General features: G+C 45.1%; 5 protein-coding genes across 10 annotated transcripts in view; 1 reads left to right on the top strand and 4 right to left on the bottom strand.

Moving 5' to 3' along the window:
* Nucleotides 1-9953, bottom strand: part of LOC122624539 (disks large 1 tumor suppressor protein) — a 37911-nt gene extending 27958 nt beyond the window's left edge. For 2 of the 6 annotated variants that reach the window (XM_043804167.1, XM_043804155.1), the window contains exons 1-2: nt 2797-3715; nt 2511-2642 (exon numbers count right to left, since the gene is read on the bottom strand). In XM_043804167.1, the coding sequence (XP_043660102.1) occupies nt 2511-2642; nt 2797-3715 (1051 nt within the window). Of the gene's footprint in view, nt 1-2510; nt 2643-2796; nt 3716-5190; nt 5883-6631; nt 6679-9845 lie in introns of those variants that run through there. The other 4 variants (XM_043804169.1, XM_043804148.1, XM_043804166.1 and 1 more) reach the window with 4 other exon arrangements.
* A 580-nt stretch (nt 9954-10533) lies between these two features.
* LOC122624537 (mitochondrial import inner membrane translocase subunit Tim8) lies at nt 10534-11267 on the bottom strand. Its single transcript, XM_043804145.1, has 2 exons — nt 11074-11267; nt 10534-11006 (listed from the first exon to the last, which is right to left on the bottom strand). Exons 1-2 carry the CDS (start codon nt 11161-11163, stop codon nt 10830-10832), a joined length of 267 nt encoding a protein of 88 aa, XP_043660080.1. The 5' UTR covers nt 11164-11267; the 3' UTR covers nt 10534-10829.
* Nucleotides 11268-11720: 453 nt separating this feature from the next.
* On the top strand, nt 11721-18690 carry LOC122623652 (tyrosine-protein kinase hopscotch). Its single transcript, XM_043802927.1, has 10 exons — nt 11721-13438; nt 13736-13896; nt 14703-14909; nt 15131-15450; nt 15520-15982; nt 16086-16435; nt 16519-16955; nt 17067-17245; nt 17311-17475; nt 17647-18690. Exons 1-10 carry the CDS (start codon nt 12377-12379, stop codon nt 17834-17836), a joined length of 3534 nt encoding a protein of 1177 aa, XP_043658862.1. The 5' UTR covers nt 11721-12376; the 3' UTR covers nt 17837-18690.
* Nucleotides 18678-20430, bottom strand: LOC122623653. Its single transcript, XM_043802928.1, has 2 exons — nt 20072-20430; nt 18678-20001 (listed from the first exon to the last, which is right to left on the bottom strand). Exons 1-2 carry the CDS (start codon nt 20278-20280, stop codon nt 19842-19844), a joined length of 369 nt encoding a protein of 122 aa, XP_043658863.1. The 5' UTR covers nt 20281-20430; the 3' UTR covers nt 18678-19841.
* Nucleotides 20431-20882: 452 nt separating this feature from the next.
* LOC122623321 (segment polarity protein dishevelled) lies at nt 20883-23654 on the bottom strand. The gene has a single exon (XM_043802405.1). The coding sequence runs from the start codon at nt 23202-23204 to the stop codon at nt 21348-21350; it is 1857 nt and encodes a 618-aa protein (XP_043658340.1). The 5' UTR covers nt 23205-23654; the 3' UTR covers nt 20883-21347.
* Nucleotides 23655-24154: the final 500 nt, after the last annotated feature.

Below are 24154 nucleotides of genomic sequence, written 5' to 3'. Positions count from 1 at the left end.
CATACATATGTACATATGTATATATTATCCACAATTCTAGTGAAAATAATAGCGTCGCTTTTGGTAACAATTAAGACAGCTTAAAATAGCCAATAGGTAACAGACTTATAGTAAAGTGCACATACTTTTCCAAACGAATAGCTTAAACTGGTTAGAGTTCATTTCACGTGAGGTGGTACTATTCTTTTAACCGCACTTGTACTACTCGCATACATATACACACGTGCTTGTAAGTGTAAGTGTGCGGCAGATGATTCGAATTCTAGGCCAATTAAATTGGGATTTCGCCCGCACATGGCTCTTCATGACCTTTTGCACCCGCACACAACCCCTGGCGCATCCTTATCTCTATCCTACGCTTCAACTTGAGTGTCAATTGTGCTGCCTGTGCAGCACTGAGAGCCAAAACTGTGGAAAAACCAAACTCGAATGCTCCAAACATAGTTTGCCCAACGATATTACTCATACGCAGTGTTAACCGGTGCTTTTATGCTCAGAGTAATGCTTTCAAAAGCAATTACAAATGTTTTCAGTATCCTAACGACATAACAGATTCAATGCAAATACGCTTAACGAAAGCGGGAAAGAGACGAACTGGCAGTGGGACAGAGACAGAGACAGATAGACGCTACAGCCTAACCTCAAGTTTAATATTATACCCAAAACACAGCTACACCCGCACTCAAATGTTTCGTGTGTTGGGATGCGGCTAATACCTTGTTAATTATTTCGCACGCACACACATACACACGCACACCTCAAATACCCTAGGGTGGACCTAAACTGCTGTTTGCTTTCAAGGCTGTGAACTGTATTTCATTGAATAAACGGTTACTGCCAACAGAAGGTTTTCTGTTTGAATTTGTTTAACTTTCTTTGTGAAGGAGCAGAGCGACATGACTGATCATGTTTTGCGCAAGTGTGACCATGATAGAGTTGGAATTATGGTCCACCCTCGTGTTTGGCCATACAAAAGCTCCTGTTTTCTAACGTGTCACGTGTTTGGCTTGTTTGCATTTGAGTTTGTGTGTGCTTGTTAGCCGTTTAACATTTCTGACACGCCAAGCGCAGCCACTGAAACTGTAACGGTAACGGGTAACGGGAGAAGAGGAAGCACCAGCGGGATACGCCAAAGAAGAGGAACAGAAGGACAAGAAGAACCAGAAGAATAGAAGGAGAGTAGGAAGTGGCAGAGGGAAAGAGGGAAAGGACTCAAGCGAAACGAAACGAAAAGGATTATGCAACTGCCACTGACAGCGGGCAACACAATTTGCACCCAGGGGTCCAATAGAAAGGGACGGGGTCACAGAGCGAGAGCGAGCGGGATAGGGAAAACGAGAGGGAAGCAAGAGGGCCATAGGGGACTATGGACTAGAAAGAGATAGAGAGAGGAGCGCGGCGGTAGAGCAGAACTTTTGCAAATTATACAACAGGCAAGCCCCGCAAAGCAACAACAGACAACTGCAGACCAACCGCCCGTCTCGAAATGGATGGACATATGGACAGGGAGAGATGAGCGGCGGCTACGTTACTAAACAGAAGATGGGCGAGAACAAAAAAATTTACAGCAAACAGTGGTGCCAAAAATCCAAAAGTAGCTAAGAGCTAATCCAGACAAAACTGTCAAGTGATAGAAAAAACAAGCTGTCAAATCTGGGGCAGATGAGTGCCAATATCGGAACAGCTTCAAAAAAAGTGCCTAAATAATTACTGATTCGAAAACAATAGCAGGAAAATGTAACTTTCTAAATAAGTCGAAAGGTAATAGGTATTGCTAGACTTCTTAAGCCTCAGACTATGGGTAGAATATGGGGAAAACCAACAAGTTGCTAATGAAAATCAATGGTTTCTTCGCCAACTGGATGCAACTGGAGAACTAATCAGGCCTAGTATCGACCCTTTTGGCTAACCAGAGTCGTTAAAAAAAAAATAAAGAAAAAAAGCTGAATTAGCCGCATTACTATTGGACGCCTGCTGTTTCCATTGCTGGGCTGCTCGGGCTGTTTGACCCAAATCCTATGCAATATTATCGTTTTGCTGTCGCTGTCGCTGCAATTCCCTTTGTTGCTTGCTGTTTGTGTGCACTGCTTGTCAAGTGAAAATAATTTGCAGCGAGAGGGGGCAGAGCACAGAGCACGGACAACAAAATCGATAGACGATAGGCAACTGCACAGATAAGAACTACTTTTCAAGGATCTTTCCGGCTCATCAACTACTTTCTAACAATCTTGGCACAAAGTTTGCAACTTTGTTGTCAGTTTAAAGTTTCCGAATCAATAGACGATGATGATGAGCTTGGTTAAGGCTCTTTCTCTTATCGAAAACTTGCGCAAACTTATCTAGCACAGTGGCCTATACGAAATTGCACAACATTGCACACATATCACATGAATGCACCCAACTAACGCTTAATTATTTCGATATTTTTAAAGGTAAACTTACGAGCTATTCGTATACTAGTTATATGACATTTTCATCGATTTAATCGATACATCACCACGATTACTCACCTAACAGCGCTTGAAACAAGCGAGATTTGAATATGCGTATAACGCGTTCGATTGCAATACGCAGCGCCCGATCCTGCGGCTCAGAAAGTCGCGCGTGGTAGTCCTCGAGCAGCTCGAGAGCGCGATGAGCTTCTGCAAAGTACGGAAAAGAATGTGATTAATACAAATGAATAAATACAAATGAATCATTATGAATTCAACCCAAAGCCACAAGGCATTTTCTCCCATTTCCCGCTGATCTGAGACACATTTTGTATAGCATTTAAGGAGTTTGAGTAAGGCCTACTTTGTATGTCCGCAATGCGCTCCTCCTCGTCCTGGCTGATCTCCAGACCCGCCTGCCCGAAGACCGTTGACCAGAAGCCCCTCTCGGAGCCCGGCTCCGAACCACTGCCATCTGCCGCATCCGGAATATGGGATCTCTGCTTGGGCTTTGGCTTGGGCTTCGGCTTGGTTTTGGCCTTCAACTGCAGTTCCGACTGCGATTTCTCAAGACTTTCCCGCTCGAGCGTCTCGATCATGGTGCGAAATCTGCTCAGCTCCATGCGCAAGCCCTCGGCACTGTGACGGCTCGATGATGAGACGGAGAGTCCTGAAATGCCGGACAAGAGGCGACATCGGGCGGCGCCCGAGGAAGAGGACGAAGGACCCTCCCACTCGTCGCGCGAGCCATCGCTCTCGGACTTCTCGAAATACCCAGACTCCACATCCGGCGTTCGAACCATCGAGGTGGAGGATAGCATGTGTCCGTACTCCAGGAGATCCTGGGCGGAATAGAAGCATTCAACGGACTCGCGGACACTGTCGCGCAGCGATGTTGGACACTTCAGGGGCTCGGGATCGGATTCGTTTACGGTTACGGTCTCCACTTGGTGTTCCCCTTCCGCTTGCGGTTCCCTCCCGGTTGCCATATCGCTATCTTTAGTGGCAACTGCCAAGCGATTGGTATCATCGATTTCTTCGCGCACTTCTATGGCTTCCGCCGATGACTGAACCAAGACCACCAAAGGTGGCTGGTCATCTGAACGAAGCGGAGCCTTCTTCTGCGGCAGCAGGCACTCCTCTTCGGGCTCCTCCTCATCGTCCGCGGGAGAGGAGTCCTCCGCCGGCTCATCATCGTCGTGGAACGTCTTGTCATCGCTACTGAGCAGACCCTCGTTGGGATCGCTGCTCTTCTCCCGCTCCGAGTCCGTATCAGAGTCCATTCTAAGGACCAGCCAAGAGACCTCTCTTCTTGCCCAAGTGCCGCACTCAACTGACCCGACTTTTGAGCCCTATAATGCCATAGTTCGGTGGCTGCTACCGCCGAAAAAAATCAATAAAGATTGACGCTTTTTAAACATTTTTCTCCTTCTAGTCCGGGCCCCAGTTATGCCCCCTTTTATGTTTCTGCAAATATTCCGCTCTGCTGTGTAAGTTGGGTGCCTCAAAATGGCATTTATATAACGAAATTGTCTAAGAATGTTGCTTTGTTTGAAATACTTTCCAAATTCCAAATGCTAATTGCTTAATCTTAAATTAGGATTTCATCTGAATAACTCATTCAATTTGTTACCATCAAGGTGCCAAATTCCTTTGCTCTAACCCACATTTTCAAACATTTTCTAACATTTTCCAAGCTGAAGAGTTTTCAACAAAACTATAGTGAAAATAAATATGCAAGCTGTGAAAAGTTGTGTTGCGCATAGTTTGAGAGAGGTCAGGGGTCAAATAGCATCCTGTCGCTGGTTGTCATTCGTGCCGCGTTTGCCAAAAAATTAAACACATAATTTATTATTATAATCAAGTCGCATTATGGTCCCAAACATACACACAACACACACACACGCACATACACAACCTAAACTATACATACTTAAGCGAGCATTGTATCTGTGTCCGCAGTTTGATGTCCCCAGCACGCGTCAAACGCCGACGTTGACCTTCACTGACCATTTGCGAGGCTGCTGGCAGCGCCTTTCCCCGGCCATTTGCCCGTTTTCCCATTTCCCCATTTCCCATTTTCCTCTCTCTTTTGCAGCTCCTCATGCGGCTTTCCCCCCATTTCATTTCATTTCATCTTTTTGTTTGGCCATTTCTGTTGGCCAAATATGATTTGTATGTGACATAATCAAATAAAATTCTTTGTCTGCATTAATTCGACTGTTTTTTTTTATTTTTTAGTGCTTCCACAGCAGTTGGAACCACATTGTTTTGTATGGGCAAAAGTGCCATCATGAGTAATTAGAAACAGCTTTGCAGTTTTGCAGTTTTGCAACAACTTTGCGCACCCGGAGAAAGTTAAATGATCTACTAAAATTACAATTGAAAAACTAATGCCAACTTTCCTGTGCAGCCATGTACTATGTGGTGTTTAAAACTTTCCCAGCAAATCAATGCAGTTTTGCCCCAGCTCTTTTACTATGGCTTAACTTTATTTGAGGATAATTTGGGCTATTTTTCTTGAATTTGCTATGTATATAATTACGTAAAAAGTGAATTTAGAAGGTGCATTGCAACTATTTTGGTATTCTTTGAACTTTTATTATGCTATGCTCATACTGTCCACCATTCATAAGGCAGTCAATTGAATGGATTTCCACGTAATGCCAAAGGCAGAGATATAGAACAAAAAACGGGGGGTGGTGAGGGGGTGAGGAGGGAAAATGCGGGGCGAATAAAAGTGCAATTTTTCGCTTACCTTGCTTTTTCACTGGCATTCTGTGAGCGGTGTTTCTGCTACTATTTATGGTGGTGCTGGTGGAAATGGCAGCGGAAATGGCGGTGGTGCAGCAGCTTTGAGTGTGGTTCAACGCCGCCGAACTGGGAAAAGCGTGGGTCGCAATTTTGAGAATTTACTGGAGTCGCTTTCGAGTGGAAATGTGCGGGGAAATCGCTTTGGCTTTTCCTTAAGTCCTCCTCCTCTTCTTTTTCTTTTTGCTTAGTTCTGCGGGCACATATATATATTTGATATATACATATACTATCCGTATGTAGTTAGTACTACTACTATTTTGATGTGTTTTTATGTACAAATATTGTTATTCTTTGGCTTTCGTACGAACTTGGAGATTTTGTTATTTTTTTAATTTTGCGCTTTCAGTTTGTTAGTTTTTTTATTTTTGTTTTTGTATTTCTTGTTTTCTTGGGGCAGCTTTGTGGTTACATTGACGTGTGCGTTTTCTCTCGATTTCTTTGCGAATTTCACATTTCAATGGCTCCTCGTTCACTTTCGGTTCTATAGCATTTATATTGCACTTTATATTGCAATGCGACTATCATCGAAATGTCGTATTTTCCTCGTCACAACACAACACCAACACAAAAAAAACTCAGATCGTTTATTTTCTTACTTTTCGGTCACTTGATTTGATTCTATACTGCGTTCACCATCTGAAAGTCGAAGAAGACAAGAAGAAGGTTTGAGAAACAATGCTCCATGGGATTTTGTTCGTCGGAGCCCATTTTGTTGTATAATCATACAAAAATTACGAAAATTGCAGACACACACGGGCGCAGTTGAATGCGCTTCCGATTGCACCAAAATGCGTACAGTGGTAACTCGACTAGCAGGCAATTCTATTAAAACCTAATAATAATAATAGAAATTCAATTTGAGAAATCAGATATATTCAGAAATACATTTTAAATTATCTAAAGTGTGTCTATTGTTTAAGAATCATTTTAATTTGATACAGTATTCAAAAATTACAACAAAAGTTCCAAAAATATTTAAACACTTCGATTTTCGTTATCGAGTGACCACTGTTGCTGGTTTTTTTTCAGGCACTCATATTTGGGAAAAACGAAAAATTGAATAGCGTCGCGGCGATGTCGAAATGCTCGTCTGCCCGTTTGTTTCGCGATCGCCATTGTCGAGCTGATTTTATTCACATATTTTCGCCAGTCTGAGTGTGAGTGGCTGGCTGCTTTTTTGCTATTTCAGCTAAATGTTTTTTATTTCTGCCGTGCAGTTGATCTAGTTTCACTCACAAAAACGAAAAAACTCACAAAAAAACCAAAAAAAAAGAAGGAACGTCTAAGCAAGAGAACAGAATACAGTAAATGTTGAGTTCAATGGTCAAAGTTTAGTTATTCCTCTTGCGAATTTTTCAGTGCCTTTTGGCTTGATAACTTGTTACATTGGCCAGGTCGAAAGCCCGAAATTCCGCACACCCGCACCGCACACAGACACACGTCCAACTGAGGCAATAACGGCGCTCTGCTTTTGGCCCTCAATCGTCCGCCTTTCCCCACCGCTCCCCCACCCCCCTCTCTCCGCTGGCCACCTTCCTCGTTCCGACCGAGAATCCCGAGCGATTCTCGAGCGCCGCTCGACGGACCAACAATTAGTGCCAGCACATATACACCGGATACCACACCATGCCATATAGCACATAGCAGATGGGCGATATGTGTACGTACGTATGTCGGTCTGTCTGTCTGTCTGTCTGTCTGTCTGACTGCTTTGGAATGCCTCTCTTACTCCTTTCAACAGCACAACTGCAGCCTCTTTTGCAGTTTTTGGCCAATATCTGAGCAAAGAATTGGGAAATGGTCCATACCAATTCATATGAGCATAAGTGTGCGTAACTGTGCAGCTAAATTATATTTCAACTTCATAACTGCCTCTTAGCAAAGAATTCAGTATGAAAATATGAATTAATAATAACAACTTACTATATTCCCTTGGGTGTTTTGTACAGCACATTTGCTTATATATGAACACTAAATATTTCCATTATTTCTAAACAAAACAAATGTGCGATACCAAGCTACACATTATTGGCCTACTGCTATAAGCGATTTCATCAAACTCTAGCCAATTTGTTTATAGATAAAACAAATAAGCCAAGCACACAATTCAGATTCAGTTAGGGCAGTCCCCACATTGGAAATCATAATCAAATTTATGTGAGCGATGAGCGATTAAATAAACTTTGAAATCATATAGAACCTGGGTGTATTGAATACTTTGTTTAATTGAAAACAAGTCAAAGGAACAGGTAAAAAATTAAGAAAGCGATGATTTCTAATCAGTTCATATATATCTTTCGACAACAACTGACTTCCAACTAACTGCGGAAAATAACTAAATAAATTGCTATGTATTTCAGGGCAATGTCCAATGGCTGAACGTTGCAAATGACTAAATAAATTGCCATAAATATCAGGGAAATGTCCAAGCCGACAATCCTAATTGCCGGGAGTCCATTATTTTGACAGACAAGTCGGGATCCTCGGGTTACTGGGTCTCGCGATTGGAGCGAAAGCCATCGGGAAAGGGCACTTTGATTAATGTTGTGGACGTCAGTGACGCGAATTACTTAAAAAACAATTGAACAACTAGACGGGTCAACAACTAGACGAAATGGTGGGGGGCGGGGCAGGAAGTGGCAACGGGGGGAGGCGGAAAAGCTGAGCTAACGACTGGAAACTAGGAAACGCGCATCGAGAAAGTCAGCAACAAAAACAATAAGCATAATAATAACAATAATAACCAACAATAGCAACAGCGGCAGCAACAACAACCACTGGGGGCAACGATGGCTGTCGGTTCAATCACCTTTAGGAATTACGTACCGGTTATTATGGTTATTATTATTATTATCCTGCCCGCAGTTTTCCACAGTCGTACTTTGGCCTAAACACAAACACGAGAGAACGGAAATGAAATGGATACGAGTGGATAATCAAGTGGATATATGCATATAATATAACCAACAGAATAATAGAATTCTGTAGCAATGATTTCCGAATTGTTTCATTGAAAAAACCCATTATGTCAAGGTTATTTTTGAACTGAAGCCCCTTTTCTGGCGGTGTACCTACGCGCTGTGTGATTTAGTGAGTTAGTTGGATTTCTATACGTTTAATTTATGTGCGTCATTTGTTTCCTATTTTTAATGTCTTTCGGCCGCTTGAAGTACGTATTCTTATATTTTTTTCTTTTTCAAACGCACACACGTCGTATAATTGATATGCATACTCTCACACACGCTCGTGTGTGTACAATTGTATTGCCTATTTTTATGGTCCGCGAGTCCTTTTTAGTGTGCGTGGTACAGTGAACGCTGGCCAGGCGGAATATAATATATTTATTATGCGATACACATATCAAGTATATTATGCTTTACAATTGGGCTAAGTCAAAGAATTATGGAATTAATATCAAAATAGAGTGTGAATGCTTTATACTTTCGCTTGCATACATTTCGTAATTATTATTATGGATATTTGGCTAAGTGCATGAAGGAGTTTTCGCTGTATTGTGCGTTCACTGTAGCACACATAAGCATTGCAACGGACACACACACCAACGCATTCACCTGCTGCAGGCGCGAACCCAGAAAAGTATGCAGCAAAAAGGAGAGCATATGCAATAAACACTCAATTCCACGCACACACACACGCATTTGAGACACACAGTTGCTGCGAGATATTAACCGTTACGGATTGACGTTCGCCTGGCGGATTTTTGACCTTGACATGTCGCCAGTGGTTGTAATTGTAGTTGTTTTCGGTGGACCGGAGTGGCGAGCATGTCAAAAACTGGAGGAAAATCGGAGAAAATCGAACGGGGGGAGCGGGCGGAAAACTGGGTCGCAGATAGAGGTGGTCATTAATTATTCAGTCTCAGCATAATTATTCGACCGTTGTGGTGTGCGTGTTATTTATAGACTAGCCAAAACGAACAACAAAAAAATAAGGAAAAACTCAGATACTACAATAAAATAATACACACATAATGTATGCACAAAGGCGGAAGAGAGACAGAGCGACGGCAAGGGAGAGCATGTGGAAGAGAGAAAGAGAGAGAGCGAGAAAGAGCGAGAGAGCATCGTAAACTTATTAATACCAGTACCACACATCGAACGAAATCCCCGTTATTGCAAATTTTCCCCCCGCAAACGAATAAAAAAATGGATGCTGTGAATTATGTATGCTCCACACACATACACACTTATTGCAACTGCAGTGTTTTCACACGGAAAAAAAATCAGCTGGCTGCTGTACCGTTACGCGCACACACACGTGCCCTTTCGGCAATTATTTGACTTTTCCTGTACTTTCTTTATATCATCATCTGTATTTACAACAACATCCCTTGCACACACACATACAAGTGCAAGCAGGAAGACAACCACCACACACACATAGATAGGAGAGACAAAAAAAAAACTAAAAGGTGCACGGTTAAAAAAGTTTAATGTCCCTTTTTCAGTCCTGAAGGCAAATCAAGGTAAATTTTCATGTTTCTTCACTTGATCCTTTTCACGTTTTTCGGTTTTCCCTCTGCACTTTACCGACACCGACTGTATTTCATGCTACACACGCACACGTACACACACTCACTGGCAAAAAGGACATGCGTTTGGCACAGCCTTCGGGCATTTTATGTTTAATATAAATAAGTAGCGGCAGCACGTTGGAGAATATATATTACGGTTTTCTGCTCTGCTCACGGGAACACTAGTTCTAGTTGGGAACAGTGTGACCAGAGGCGCGCAGTGTGTGCAGCCCAATCAGAAGTCCTGGGCAAAAGTTCAAAACGAGCGCGGGAAATAGCTAATCAAATGAATCTGCGCTTCAGTATTCAGCAACTTTGTGTACAATAATAATACATTATATTCCGAAAATAGCAACTACTTTTATGTGGTAACGGTCGCTAAATAGTAATTCCAGGTGGAGACTTATCGATATGAATTTATCGGGGGGCAGCACTGTAACAATCGATATAGAATAACTATTTATTTGAACTTGTAAGTTAAACAAACAACTAAGAATAAAGGAATAGCAAGAAACTACCCCAGTATTTCATTTTACTTCCTTTTCTATCTTTTAGATAGCAACTAATTAAACGCCAAAAGTAAACCCACTCTTTTTAAAAATAAAGTGATCCAATTTAAATTGTTGAGGATAACTGCAGGGAAGTGCAGGAGTAAGTTTAATTAACTTTTTGGCAAATTCAAATTCTACATTACATTTAGCCAGTTTTCAAATTATTTCATCAGATCCAAGCAAATGATTACAACACAATGCATTTTAAACATACAAAACGAAAGATGTATTTATTTTCGGTACGCTAGCGTCAGGCCGTCCAAACGATTGAGTTGTCGTACAGAATTAAAGGTTGTTCCGGAACTCGAATTACGGATTTCGGGCGGGGTACTGATTACGCGTCACATACTTTAGATGGCAGCGGCGAAACGCAGCGCGGAAAAAAAAGAGCTTACATGATAATTTTTTGTTTAAAAATAGCTTTAACAGTAGGACAGTAGTGGCGGAAGCCCCCCGGATTCGGATACCCAGATCCCGGTGCCGGTGATGAGGACACCTCTACAGGTCGCCGCCGCCGCGTTTTTGGAGCATCTGAGCAAATCGCTGGGTGATAAGCAGCGAGGTGTCGATGAAGCGGTCGACGCAGTTGCTTAGGCACGTCTCGGTGGCGTGGTCCAGCTTGGTGCTCGGCTTACCGATGCACTTCTCCCAGCAGATCTCGTTGAACTCGTGTATCTGGCGGGGGTCATATTGTTATGATTACGCACCGATCGGCAGCAATTGGAATTTGTATGGGACTCACCTGCGCGTTGACCTGTGCCTTCTGTTTCTCGATCATGAGGAACTCCTGCAGCTCCTTGTCGTTGCCGGAAAGGTTCTCAAAATCGGACATCGTGTGATTTTCAGTGAACAATCTACAAATTAACCGGGGTCCGGAATTTCATATATTTTAAGGTTTGAGGTTATATAAACGGCAGTGACAGCTGTGAATAGTGGAGTAACAAAAATCGATGTGTATTCGATAGAAAAGCGAATCGATACTGGAAACGGCCGGAATAATGCACTGTTCGCACTGCTAACATTTCAATGTATATGTGGATAAAATATAAAATTTTCCCACATTATATATTAAATATCAGTTGGTTTTTTTTGGTACTCTATTTTAGTTATTTCCACTTCAAAAACTAAGATGAAACAAAGATCCAAAAGAGGAAGCATAAAGGTATACAATTTCGAAGCGTCTGTTAAAAAGCGAAAATTATGATTCCCTCAACCACATTATTTAGGAATTTACATATAAAGTAAGGTTTTCAATAGTGCGAACTGCCGAAAAAGAACTAGGACATCGCGTTGCCAACCATTGGTTCACAGGGTTCGATAGCACAAACAGGGTTCGATTGGACAATCGATGACAGGGCTACCAAGTGCCTCGGCCGTAAGGCAATCGATATCGGGAGGTGCAAATTGTCCGATAAATTTCACTTATTCGTGGCTTGTATTGTAGCTTCGCAATTGCAGCTTCGTTTCGGCTGCAGACCCACTTTCAAATCGAAGGCTACTGTAAACAAGGTGCGACTACATCGTCGACGGTGGCACACAGCTAGTCCAGTGGCCCTGCCCCCACCCCGTCCAAATTGTGGGTTCTTGCTGGCGTTTCGGGTGTCTAATTTCGGACCTGTGCACTGTGATTTCCGATTTCCATTGCTTTGCTATTCTTGGGAGTTGGCAAATCGAACGCGATTGCTGGGGTAGGCGATCGGCGCCGGCTAGGGTGAAGAAGCAGTCTGGGTGGTTCCCCGCCAGCGGCATCCATGGAACTCCCGCTGGAGTTCGGGGCATCCTTGCAACTGCGGTGGAACACTTCGTAAGGGTAAGAGAATCGCGGATTCCAGGAGCACTCGCAGTATACCCAATAGTAGCACTCAAAAGAGCAACAGTGGTCATTGGGCAACAAGCAGAAGACGGAGCGCGAAGAATTCGTAGAAAAGCTCCCATGATCTAGCTCCAGTTCGGCCGCAAGTGGAAACTGCTCCAGCCAAAAACTGGGCCTGCAGGAGGAGCACAAAGCGCCCAGCCCAGAGGCACCACTCGCCGACAATCCTCTCATGGCCCTGGCCAACGGGGGAGAGGATAGAATGGACGACAGCAGCAGCGGACGCACCTCGCTGGCGGACAGCGCCAGCCTGACAAACTCCTCCCTGCGCAGCGGCACCTCCTCACAGAGCATCCACACCAACGATGGCACAATTCGTGTGTTCAACTTCACCAACAGCGAGTTTGAGCGCTTCCATCCCAACATGCTGTGCGAGGAGATCTGCAATACAATGTGCCGCCAGCTGGGCATTGCTCCAATTGCCCAGCTGCTCTACGGGATAAGGGAGCACTCCACATCGCGACGTCCGTCGCCGCTGGTGCGTTTGGATCTGACGTGGTGCCTGCCCGGCGAACGGCTCAACTGCCAGCTGGTCTACTGCTTTCGGATGCGGTTCCGGGTGCCGGAATTGGACAGCCAGCTGGAGCTGATCGACGGACGGAGTCACAAGTTCCTCTACCGCCAGATGCGCTACGATATGCGCACTGAGCAAATCCCGGAGATTCGCTATCCGGAGCACAAGGACAAGTCAACGGGACTGGCCGTGATGGACATGCTGATCGACGATCAGGAACAGACGGAGGATCAGCAGGCGATGCGTTCCATCGAGAAGCTTTACAAACTGTATTTGCCACCGAGCTTGTGGCGCGCCCACAGCTTCTTCGTGGGCTCCAAGATACGCGAGGTGTTCCGCAATCTGAAGGCGAATTCACCGAGTGTGGAGCGCCTGAAGTGGCACTATGTGCACCAGGTCTCCCACCTGGCGCCCACCTATATGACCGAACAGTTCACCTGCACCGTTCAGTATCTGCCCAACGAGGAGGTGGCCCGCGGCAGCGGACCCATCGGCACCAGTCTGGCCCACTCCACGTCGACGCTGGCCAGCTCCGGATCCACCAACACCCTGTCCACGCTCACCACCAACACCAATTCCGTCGCACTCGGCGGCAGTGGCAAGAAGGCCAAGCGACGATCCGCCAGCGGGGTAATCGATGTCTATGTGCGCGTCTTTCCACACGACTCCCTGGAGCCGGGACTCAAGGTGGCCAGGGTCACCTCCGAAGCCACACTCAAGGTAATTGTAACCAAATTGCGCTTAAATGATTTGCAACAATGCTATGCTTCATTTTGAAATCCATGAATCTTGTGGTTTTGCCCACCGAAAAGTCAGCTTTCTTTTTTTAGTGGCTAGTCAATATTAATATTATTTCAAAAACATTTTTATGGATTTCTTAGTAGTAATAATAACATTAAGTAATAAAATTCCTTATCGGTGGCAAAATGTGGGTATTCCTTAGGTATTTATTATTAATATGTTGAGACATAGGCAATAGTACTAGCAGCAAATTGATAATCTTACTTTCGTCTGCAGTGGATCCTGGTTGGAGCCGTGGAGGGAATTTTTATGATCTCCAAAATCAACGACACCTCTGTGCGGCTGGAAATCGTGGGTCTGCCCAAGGGCTACGAGATGCAGTTCCAGACGGAGAAGGAGATGAAGTCCTTCATCTCCTACCTGGGCATCTACATCAGGTGAGTTCCTCTTCAGTTCCGAAAGAGTCGCTTTCCAATTGAATTTCAGTCATTCATCTATTATCGCAAACTTGTGCTCTTGTTTCCCCAATGTTGTTATTCTTATTAGACTATTGTTTTTAAACAACCAATAATTTATAAAATCCCGCCATCGATTCCATGAATTCACTACATAACTTAATACAATAGCAAACACTAAATGATTCCATTTAAAAGCCATCACACAGTTGATTCTTTCCCAAACAAAACATTTGATAACGCGGTGCTTGAAGTGCTTCACCAAAAGGCAGCAGATTCAGTTTGATTGAGCCTTTGGTTTTTGTTTAAATCGACAGTTAAACGATTGTAATTTGTTTAGTCCAAATCGTGTTACATACGTTTGCAATGTAAACACCAGACAGTTTTTGTTATCAGGCTGAAATAATCAACAAATTTGAGCTCCAAGCTAAACTAAATGTTAAGTTTTATGAAATGATTCAATGTGAATGTAATGCGTGTAATCTCGCGTAATTCAGAAATGTAAAATTGATTAAATAACTGCGCACTAATCGCGCTTAAATTATGCGTGTTACATTGCTATTTATATCGTAATGTAATTTGAAAAGCCTGCGTCAATCTTCAGTCCTGTGTAAGTGGTTCTCAATAAAGCTGATTATTTGCATGCCCATTTTTATGAGCCATACGCAATGAAACAATTGAAGTAGCATGTAACCGATGCTGAGCTATGAATCACTTTTCAAATGGAAAACAATAGCAATAATGTCATGTTTAAGCGCCACTAACTCATATTTCCTATCCACCTGCAGATTGTCCAGCAAGTGGATGCAGGACCTGTGCCACTCCTACCGCACGCCCTCGCTGGAGGAGCTGAGCTCCCTCCACTGCCATGGTCCGATCGGCGGTGCCTACTCGCTGATGAAGCTGCACGAGAACGGGGACAAGTGCGGCAGCTACATTGTGCGCGAGTGCGACCGGGAATACAACATATACTACATTGATATCAACACCAAAATGTGAGTACACGCGCCCACGCTATCAGATACTTTCTCGGCTCTTATCAGGCTCACAAACTGTTCGGTATGCGATGCTACATAAATGCTGTCTGCTAGATGCTATAATGCCAATTGTTCCGCTTATTGATTGGCTGTGTCTCTATGACGATCCCAATCCAATGCCAGGTGCAAATGGCGACAGTATGATCGGTTTATCTAAAGCGAATCCTTTCCTGTTGCAGCATGGCCAAGAAAACCGATCAGGAGCGTTGCAAGACAGAGACATTTAGGATCGTGCGCAAGGACTCGCAGTGGAAGCTAAGCTACAACAACGGCGAGCACGTATTAAACTCGCTGCACGAAGTGGCGCACATCATCCAAGCGGACAGTCCTGATCGCTATCGCATACCCGCCTCCAAGTACGACAAGCCACCGCTGCTGCTCCTGCTGCTGCCAAAGAACCTCAAGGCCAAAAAGACTGACCTGCAACTCAGCGAGGCGGAGCTGCAGCGCCGCAATCCGCAGATCTTCAATCCCAAGACGGATCTGCAGTGGTATCCAGGTGGGGCATACTAACTTGGCTCGTCTTGGCTCGTTCTGAGTTTATTTGTTATCGCTCGCCCATTTGCAGATTCGATTTCGCTTAGCGACGATGGCATGATGTTCACGATGCGCGGCGATTGGATACAACAGAGTCCCGTGAAGGATGTCTCCGTGACAATGAAGATGCTGAAGAGCGACGGCAATTTCATGGAGTTCTTTCGTCTGGCGCAAACCTGGAGCCTCATCCAATCGCCGCAGTTCCTCAAGCTGTACGGCCTAACGCTTGCCGATCCCTACACGATGGTCATGGAGTACTCGCGCTACGGCCCGCTTAACAAGTTCCTGCACTCGACGCCCAATGTCACACTGCACTGTCTGCTGGACCTGATGCACGGATTGGTGCGCGGCATGCACTATTTGGAGGACAACAAGATCATCCACAACTACATACGATGCAGCAATCTGTACGTGACCAAGTACGATCCCAATTCGTACGTGCTGGACGCCAAAATCAGCGATCCCGGCTATCCGCGTCCCTTCCAAGAATCCGAGTGAGTAGCCCCCAATTTCGCTTTATCTTGTTCGTCGTACTTTGTTACATCATCACAACATCATCACTTCGCATGTGCTAATCATCGATCTATCCACTTACAGCTCGCCATGGATACCTGTTAAGTATTATCGCAATTTGCAGGCGGCCAAAACGGATCAGTTTGCACAGCTGTGGGCCTTCGCTACCACCATATACGAGATCTTTTCGCGCTGCAAGGAAGACCTGAGTAGCCTGCGCCAGGAGCAGCTAATCAGGCAGAAAAATCTCGATGGCAACATACTCAAGATGCTCGACCAGGACCTGTGTCCTGCGCCGATCTTTGAGACAATCATGGATGGGTGGTCCGATGATGAGACCAAGCGGTTCAGTCACCACGACATCTTCTCCCGCCTTAATACGATCAAGTCGGAAATACTGCCCACCTATATGCCGCCACCCGAGATCGCAACGAGTAAGTTGAGTTCAACGGGCGAAGGCCTCCAGCGCTTGGCATACATTTCAATTGTGGCTACGCGTTTCTTTTTTTTCTTTCAGATGGAACTGGGGATGAGGAAGTGGTTGATATAAGCGACTTACCCTTCCTGCCCTTCCCGCGTTCGAATATGTTGATGGTAATACCGCTGACCAGCGAGTGCCGTGTGATCTACAACATGGAGAACAAGATCGGCCGGGGTCACTATGGCACTGTGTACAAGGGTCATCTGGAGTTCAACGACAAGGATCAGCCGCGGGAGCAGGTGGCCATCAAGATGCTGAACACCATGCAGGTGTCGACCGACTTTCACCGCGAGATCGGCATCATGCGCACACTCAGTCATCCGAACATAGTCAGGTTTAAGTACTGGGCAGAGAAGTCGCACTGCATCATCATGGAGTACCTGCAATCCGGTTCCTTCGACATCTACCTGCGCTTCACGGCACCCAATCTCAATAATCCACGCCTCGTCGGCTTCGCCTTAGACATTGCCAATGTAAGTGGAATGTTCAGCTTTATGGCTTAAGCTTTGGAACTGAACAAGTTACAATGCTACTACTAAATGAATGGTTTCTTTAACTTTTCCTTTTATCTCTTCTCGCCGCAGGGCATGAAATACTTGTCCGACATGGGACTGATCCACAGGGACTTGGCCGCCCGCAACATTTTGGTGGATCACAACGGCGATGGCGACTGCGTCAAAATCTCAGACTTCGGCCTGGCGCAGTTCGCCAATTCCGATGGATATTACTTCGCGAAAAGCAAGCGGGATATTCCCATTAAATGGTAACGATTAACACGATGATATAAGCGCACTATTCGCAACTAAATGTATTTGCTTCCGTAAACAGGTACTCTCCGGAGGCCATCTCCACCTGCAGATTCTCATCGTATTCGGACGTTTGGAGCTATGGCGTAACGCTGTTCGAAATGTTCTCCCGCGGCGAGGAGCCCAACCTGGTGCCGATTCAGACGTCGCAGGAGGACTTCCTCAACCGCCTCCAAAGCGGCGAACGGTGAGTTATCTTGCGACGGGCGTTTACGGGTTATCACCAAGTTCAGACCTGCGATAACCTCCTCACAGCGTGTAGCCATTAACTAAATTAGACAGCTGTGGGAAGCTAGATTAGTTTCCCAAGATTTATTGAGCATTCCGGAGTAACAACAAATTCTTCGTTTGCTTACAGCTTAAATCGACCGGCCAGTTGTCCAGACTTCATTTACGAACTGATGCAGCTGTGCTGGCACGCCACGCCTCGTTCGCGTCCCAGTTTCGCCACCATCGTGGACATCATCACAAAGGAAATGGCCACCAAGGTGTCGCACCCGACCGATGGCTACCAGCTGCCGCCGAATCAGCCGGCGGATGCCGAGTGACTCGTGACGAGAGTTGTGCAAGCAACAACGGAATGATATACACATACCTAGGCATAAGTTCTTTTAAGCTGTTAGCATTTAAACTGTACGTTTTTAAAACAACACCCAACAAGCAAGCACCCAAGCCCCCAAGTCCCCAAACCACTTGACGCAATCCTTGGCTTAAAGCGCTTACGGAAGAATCACAATGCCCCCCCTTTATACCAAATCCAGAACACTCACGCCTTCGCAAGCCTTTTTGGATTCTCGCCAGAACTTAGTTTTTATTGTTGTGCTTACCACAGGCGCCCCTGCCTTGTCATTATGCCCCCCTCTTGACTAAGCGGAAGTCCCGACTTTATATATATATATTTATAAATGTATATGTATAAAGGAATTCTCAACCTACTTTGTGTTATACATTTTAGCCCACTTTGTTAAATATTGTTAAGCTTGAGCTTCAAATTATTTTTTTTGTAATGCCCACGCATAAACACTAAACTAAATATAACGTGTAAATAATAATGAAACTAGTTAAGGGTTTTAACGAGAACGGCAACACACGGTAATTTACACGAGATGCGGCGGCTGGACGGACGATCGAGAGGATGCGATCTGTTCGGCGGTTTGATTAAGTTTAATCTACAACAAAACATGTGCACATATAGTCCTAAGGTATGTCAATTAATGTTGATCAAATGCCATTTAAACCTACAATACTTCGAAACAGAAACGAATTATATATTTACATGCTATACAAGCCACTATACAAGCCGGTATATGCACAATCACACACCCGCAGGCACAATAACTTATTATTGCTGTTAACGAGAATGGATATTTCCGAAATAAATCAATTTTCTTACGTGTTTAAATGCGAACGTTTATTAACTGCGTACCATTTCCTTAAAGTTATTTGGGCTTAGTCGTAGTACTTGGTTTGATGCATCTATTCTATCATTTCCATATGGGAATTCCTACCTAGAATATTATATGCGCATACAATGCTTGCCTACAGAAACGAAAGGGATAGAGATACACTTGGAGAACATCTTTTGCTCGTCGTGGTTCCTAGTCTATTTTCAGTTGATTAGGAGCAAAAGACAACAAGTAGATAGCTTAGGATTGCTTAGTGGAATACCCGTGCTGATTTCAACAGTTTGCATTTACTTTCAGACACGATTTTAACAGCTTTTTGTGAAATTCAGTTCTTATTACTTGTATGTACAGATGTTTACTTATCCTCATTTGCCTATGCTATACTTATATCTAGTCAATATCTACTGCCGGCACAGATTTCAATCCTTATCCGGTCTATCTTAGTATCCTAGTCTTCAAACGTCGGTTTTTGGGCAATATTATCAAGAATATTGTCGTAAGATATTAAATAAGGACTTGATTATCATGTAGAATATAAATGCCTTATGACCTAATTAAGGATCAGATACACTTCCCACTGCTTAAATATAAGTTGATTAGTTCTTGGAAATTGTCTTATTTCCAAGGACTTACGTACCAGTTCTTACACTTACACTTAAATCGAAAACTGAGCAATGAAATGTCCTTAGAAGCTAGTTATTTGGTAATTGAAGTACAAACTCTCTCTGTGTCCCAGCTAGTTAGTTGGCAACTATCTCCTACTCTAAACGAAACTCTCAGAAGTTCCATAAAGACTGCTCCAATTTATGGAACAGACTGGTCTGCATATGGATTTCTTACAATTAAATGCAACTCTTTACAAACTAGTCATGCGTATGCAATGGTAATTATGTCCTAACATGCCTATTATGTTGAATTTGAAGCTAGTTAGCAGCTATCTTCTACTCCAAGACAAACTTTCAGGAGCGCCCCAGGTTAATCCGATTTGCAGTACAGCTAGGTTGCTTCTGGATTTTGCAAAAGAACGCTCCAAAACCTTACTCGATGACTTAAAACAACTAATGCTTATGGACTAATCCGCATGGCGATAGAGAACGATCTGCAAGCGGTCACCTCGGCGAGATCAGCATCAGAATTTCGGCGGGTGCTATGAGCTCTCCGCGTTCTTCTTCTTCAGCGTCTCCATGACGCCGGCGAAGTTGGCCGTCTTCTTTTTGGCCGACTTGGGCGTGGACGTCTGGCTGCGGACGCGCATTTGGGTGGGGGCCACATCGTCGCTGAAATCAAAGTCGTTGGCCTTTTGCGGTCTGCAGAATTATGAAGTTAAGCCATAAGTTATGTATTCTACTCGTTAGCTGGTGGTGCAAATAATCTTACTCCTGCTCAATGGCATCGGTGGCCTGCTCCAGCTCCTTGCTATTGCCGCCAGATCCCGCCTCCGGCGATGGAGCCCTGCGTCCTGGGAATTGCCACTGCAGTTCCGGAATATTTCCGGCCTCCAGCATCAGATAGTAGCTCTCCAGCTCCTCCGCGTTGGCGGAAAACTTGTCCGCCGTATTCGCCACCGGCTCCACATCCGTTGCCATCTTTCTCTCGGCTTCAATCGATTTAAATCTACTGCGAATGTGCGTGTTCTTTGCAAAGTAAAATTTACAGTCTACGCGAATTTTCTGGCAAGAAATCGATAATTCGCTTTGGATTGTTGTTCGATTAGAGGTCTATCGATTTGTGAGCTTAGTGTTGCAAAGTAGCAGAACTAGGCGGTACATTTGAATGCATTTGCTGCACAAAATGGAATTTTCTATTTATAGGTTTCATTATTCTCTTCTTTATTAAGTGCACACCCATGCCCGGAATATTTCCCTTCCGAGTGCACACATCTTCGTGGATTGTTCTCCATGGTATATTCTTTGATTTAGGAGGAAGAATAATATAAACTTTTGCTTTTTAAGGTGAAAACTAGAGAGATAATTAAAGTTATTCGCTTTGTATGTGATTTAAATATTGTTGGTCTATACTAAGAAATGAATTCAACCACAAGTAAAGCTTCGTTTTGGGTTCTTATTCTAGAAATGGGTATAAAACCGTCTGCCGAATTGAATTGCAACTTATATTACACTTGAAAGCCACTGAAAGCGAGCGCAGAGATAAGAGTCCGACCTCATCCACATGGAAAAGCCATCGATTATTCATTTTATTTGTATTTATTTACTTTGTGATTACTAAATTCTTAGAACTTTATTCAAAATCATCCTCGCCCGTCGTGCTGCCGTCTCTGCTGCTCCGTTCCGTCCGTTCCTGCACACAAACACATTCATATATATATATAAATATATATCATATATCTCAGTTGATCTGATCTGATCGGGTCCACAACCGATTGCTGCCGGACACGGATATCCCTGTGGTGCTCCTTGTGCCTCACGAGCCCGCTGATCCTTAACTCGTTGCGGCTGGGTGTTTAGCGTTCTTTTCTATGACTTACACGTACCATACATATACATAAGTATTATTATTATTATTATTATAATTATAATTATTATATTGTTGTTTGCTGTTTGCTTGCTTTGTATACTCGTATATAAAAAAGAATAATCGTACATATTTAATTTAATTAATTAAAAACACAATTTGATTGCAAAAAGAAAGGTTTCTACAATACGTAATTAAATACGGATACGTCCTGATCGTTGGTATTGTTGCCGCCACCGCCGCCGCCTCCGCCGCGATTGGAGGAGCCGGAGGATTTGTTGGAGCCGTGGGCGGCGATGGTCAGCTGGTTGGCCTGATGGATCACCGAGGTGATGTCGCTCTGCGACGCCGAGATATCCTTGCTGGTGAGCACATCGCTGCTACTCGATCCCGACGAGATGTGTCGCTCGGCGATGCCGTACTGGATCGGCTGATAGCCGTGACTTGGATTGTACGTGGCCGAGTATGGCATGTAGATGGGCGGGTTCGGGAGCGGCCCGATATCGCTGGTGATGCTCTCGGTGTCCGCATGGCTGAGCGCATGGCCGCCATGCCCGTGCGGCAGCTGGTGCGGATGCAGATGTCCTCGGCCGAGCAGATTGGGATTGCGCTCCTCGTTCACCACGTAGTAGCACTGCTCGGAGAAGGTCAGCTTGTTGACCGTATGCTTGATGTAATTGCTGCGCAGCATCGCGGAGACGATCCTTCGCGCCTCCCGCCTATCCTGCACATCCTCCACATTCTCCAGCACCCAATTGACCGCATCGGCACCGATGAACGCGTTGGGGATCGTGATCTTCAGCCACATGCGATCCCTGATCTCCAGGCCGCTGTCCGGCTTCGTCATCGCCTTAACGATCTCCTCGAGGTTGTTCTGGTCCAGTCGCTCCTTGATCGGCTCCGCAATGTCGGCAATAATACTGTCGTGCGATGTGAGGGCCTGGGTGTGCGCCACCCAGGCACCGGGATCGATGGGTCGCACCGGCTCCGTGCGCGGAATGGTGAAGTAGCCCTTGGGATTGGGATCCCAGCACTTGGCCACCACCAGCTTGATGGGCCCCGGCTTTTGGACCACTTCTCTTAGCACCCTAACCGCTTCGTCGTTGGTCATGTTCTCGAAGTTGACATCGTTCACCTGCAGGATCATGTCGCCCGGCTCGATGCGTCCATCGAGTGCCACAGCGCCGCCCTTCATGATGCTGCCCACGTAGATGCCGCCGTCGCCGCCGCGATTCGATTGGCCGACAATGGAGATGCCCAGAAAGTTGACGGCCTCCATGTTGATGGAGACGGTGATGATATTTAGGGACATGGTCGAGTCGGTTATGGAGCTGTACGAGGAGGTGCGCGACATGCTGGGCGCCCGTTTTTTACGCCTCTGCGGCTTCTTGCGCACCTGCAATCGCTGTACGCTGCTGTAGTCGGTCATGTCGCGGTCCAGCGTCAATTCGGATTCGGTGCCAAAGAGACTGGTCGAGTCCAGATCGCTGGAGAGCACGGAGGCCGACTGATATGTGAGCGGTGGCGGCTGCAGCAACGGATTGCCCATCATCTTCTGGTGGTGGAGCACCTGCTGCTGTTGCTGCTGCGCCAGCTGGACAGGTTGCACTTGCTGCTGCTGCTGTTGTTGCTGTTGGACCTGCTGCTGATGCTGCTGTTGTTGTTGCTGCTGCTGCTGCTGCTGAAGCTTCCTGTTGGTCAGACCCATGCCCAGTTCGCACTCACTGGTGGGCAGCTCGGAGCAGTTGTCCGACTGATTGGTCCCATCGGCGGAGACCAGCCAGGACACCACACGCCCATTGAAGCAGGGCAGTATGGTGGAGTCGTCGGCTATCTCCTCCTTGACCACACCGAAATCGGCGTCCATTGACTTGAAGAAGTACTTGTAGTTGTTGTTCTGCTTGTTCAGCACCAGCTTGAAATCGCGCAGCGTCACCTGAGCGGATGGAATGGGGATCTTCACCAGATACGGCGTCGTCTCATCGTCGATGTGGTATATCACCTTCGTCTCCTGCCCGCCGCCCCTGTCCGCGTCCATTTTTGCTGCGCCGACTGCGGAAATCCACGGAAAACTCGACGAAAAACACGATCAAGACAAATGCGACGGTATCAACGCGGTGGGGAGAGGCGGGGGAAGAGTGGAGGAGTGGAAAGCACAGGAAAAACGAAATAACCAAGGGAAAACCCTTTACAAAAAAAATCACTCAATTCTGCTTTTCTCCCCCTGGTCTCTCTAGCCCTCTCGCTCTCGCACGCGTTTCTTTTCTTTTTCTTTCTCTTTTTTTGGGCTGGGTATTTCGGTTCAATGGCAGCGGCGGCTGTGAATGCGTTTTGAGCGGTGTCGATATTGCTCCATTAGCTTAATTTCTAGCGCTTTAATGTCCGTGCACGTATGGGGGGCGGGGCGAAACGAGCATATTGCCAGTTTACCAATAATTTTGTTAGAATTTTGAGACTAAAAAAAAACAGTGTGTTCGCCGCTTTTCACGCACGGAATGCCAAAGTGCCGGGCACCTGGTCACACTGCCACAGCGATGCCAGACCGTTGCAATCTGCAATGGCATTTCGATTGTTTTCTCAAGTTTCTCAAAAGAATTTTCCAGAAAAACGCCAGCGAAAGCATTTTCAAGTCCAATGGGTTTTATTTCTAGTTTTGCAACTCTGGCTATCGAAGTTCGTTTTGCAATTTGGAAATAGTATATGCACTTTTAATATAAAATACCAAAGTTATCGATAAATATTGTTAAGTTTCAAATAAATATTCAAACTAAATTGTACATGTTCTATTTATTGTAATAAGCCAAAAAGGGCAATTCTTATAATATAAAAGAGGAAATATTTTGCATTCTTTAGTTGTAGAACTAGCTTTAATTCTATTACTTACTTTAGATTTTATTCAAATTAAATAACGTAGTAGAAATGTTGCCTGCTTACAAATTGGAGCGTATGTAAATTTCTGCTGTTAATTTCACCAAGGAAATCCATCCA

The sequence above is a fragment of the Drosophila teissieri genome, chromosome X (genome assembly GCF_016746235.2).
Source record: "Drosophila teissieri strain GT53w chromosome X, Prin_Dtei_1.1, whole genome shotgun sequence".
NCBI lineage: Eukaryota > Metazoa > Arthropoda > Insecta > Diptera > Drosophilidae > Drosophila > Drosophila teissieri.
This window is presented reverse-complemented; position numbering and strand designations above follow the sequence as displayed.

Coding starts and splice junctions, on each gene's coding strand:
- LOC122623653 (XM_043802928.1), bottom strand. CDS start 20,280: ATGGCAACGGATGTGGAGCCGGTGGCGAATACGGCGGACAAGTTTTCC. Junction 20,002..20,071: donor ACCGATGCCATTGAGCAGGA/GTAAGATTATTT, acceptor ATAATTCTGCAG/ACCGCAAAAGGCCAACGACT.
- LOC122624537 (XM_043804145.1), bottom strand. CDS start 11,163: ATGTCCGATTTTGAGAACCTTTCCGGCAACGACAAGGAGCTGCAGGAG. Junction 11,007..11,073: donor AGGCACAGGTCAACGCGCAG/GTGAGTCCCATA, acceptor GACCCCCGCCAG/ATACACGAGTTCAACGAGAT.
- LOC122623321 (XM_043802405.1), bottom strand. CDS start 23,204: ATGGACGCGGACAGGGGCGGCGGGCAGGAGACGAAGGTGATATACCAC.
- LOC122623652 (XM_043802927.1), top strand. CDS start 12,377: ATGGCCCTGGCCAACGGGGGAGAGGATAGAATGGACGACAGCAGCAGC. Junction 15,451..15,519: donor GGATCTGCAGTGGTATCCAG/GTGGGGCATACT, acceptor GCCCATTTGCAG/ATTCGATTTCGCTTAGCGAC. Junction 15,983..16,085: donor CGTCCCTTCCAAGAATCCGA/GTGAGTAGCCCC, acceptor ATCCACTTACAG/CTCGCCATGGATACCTGTTA.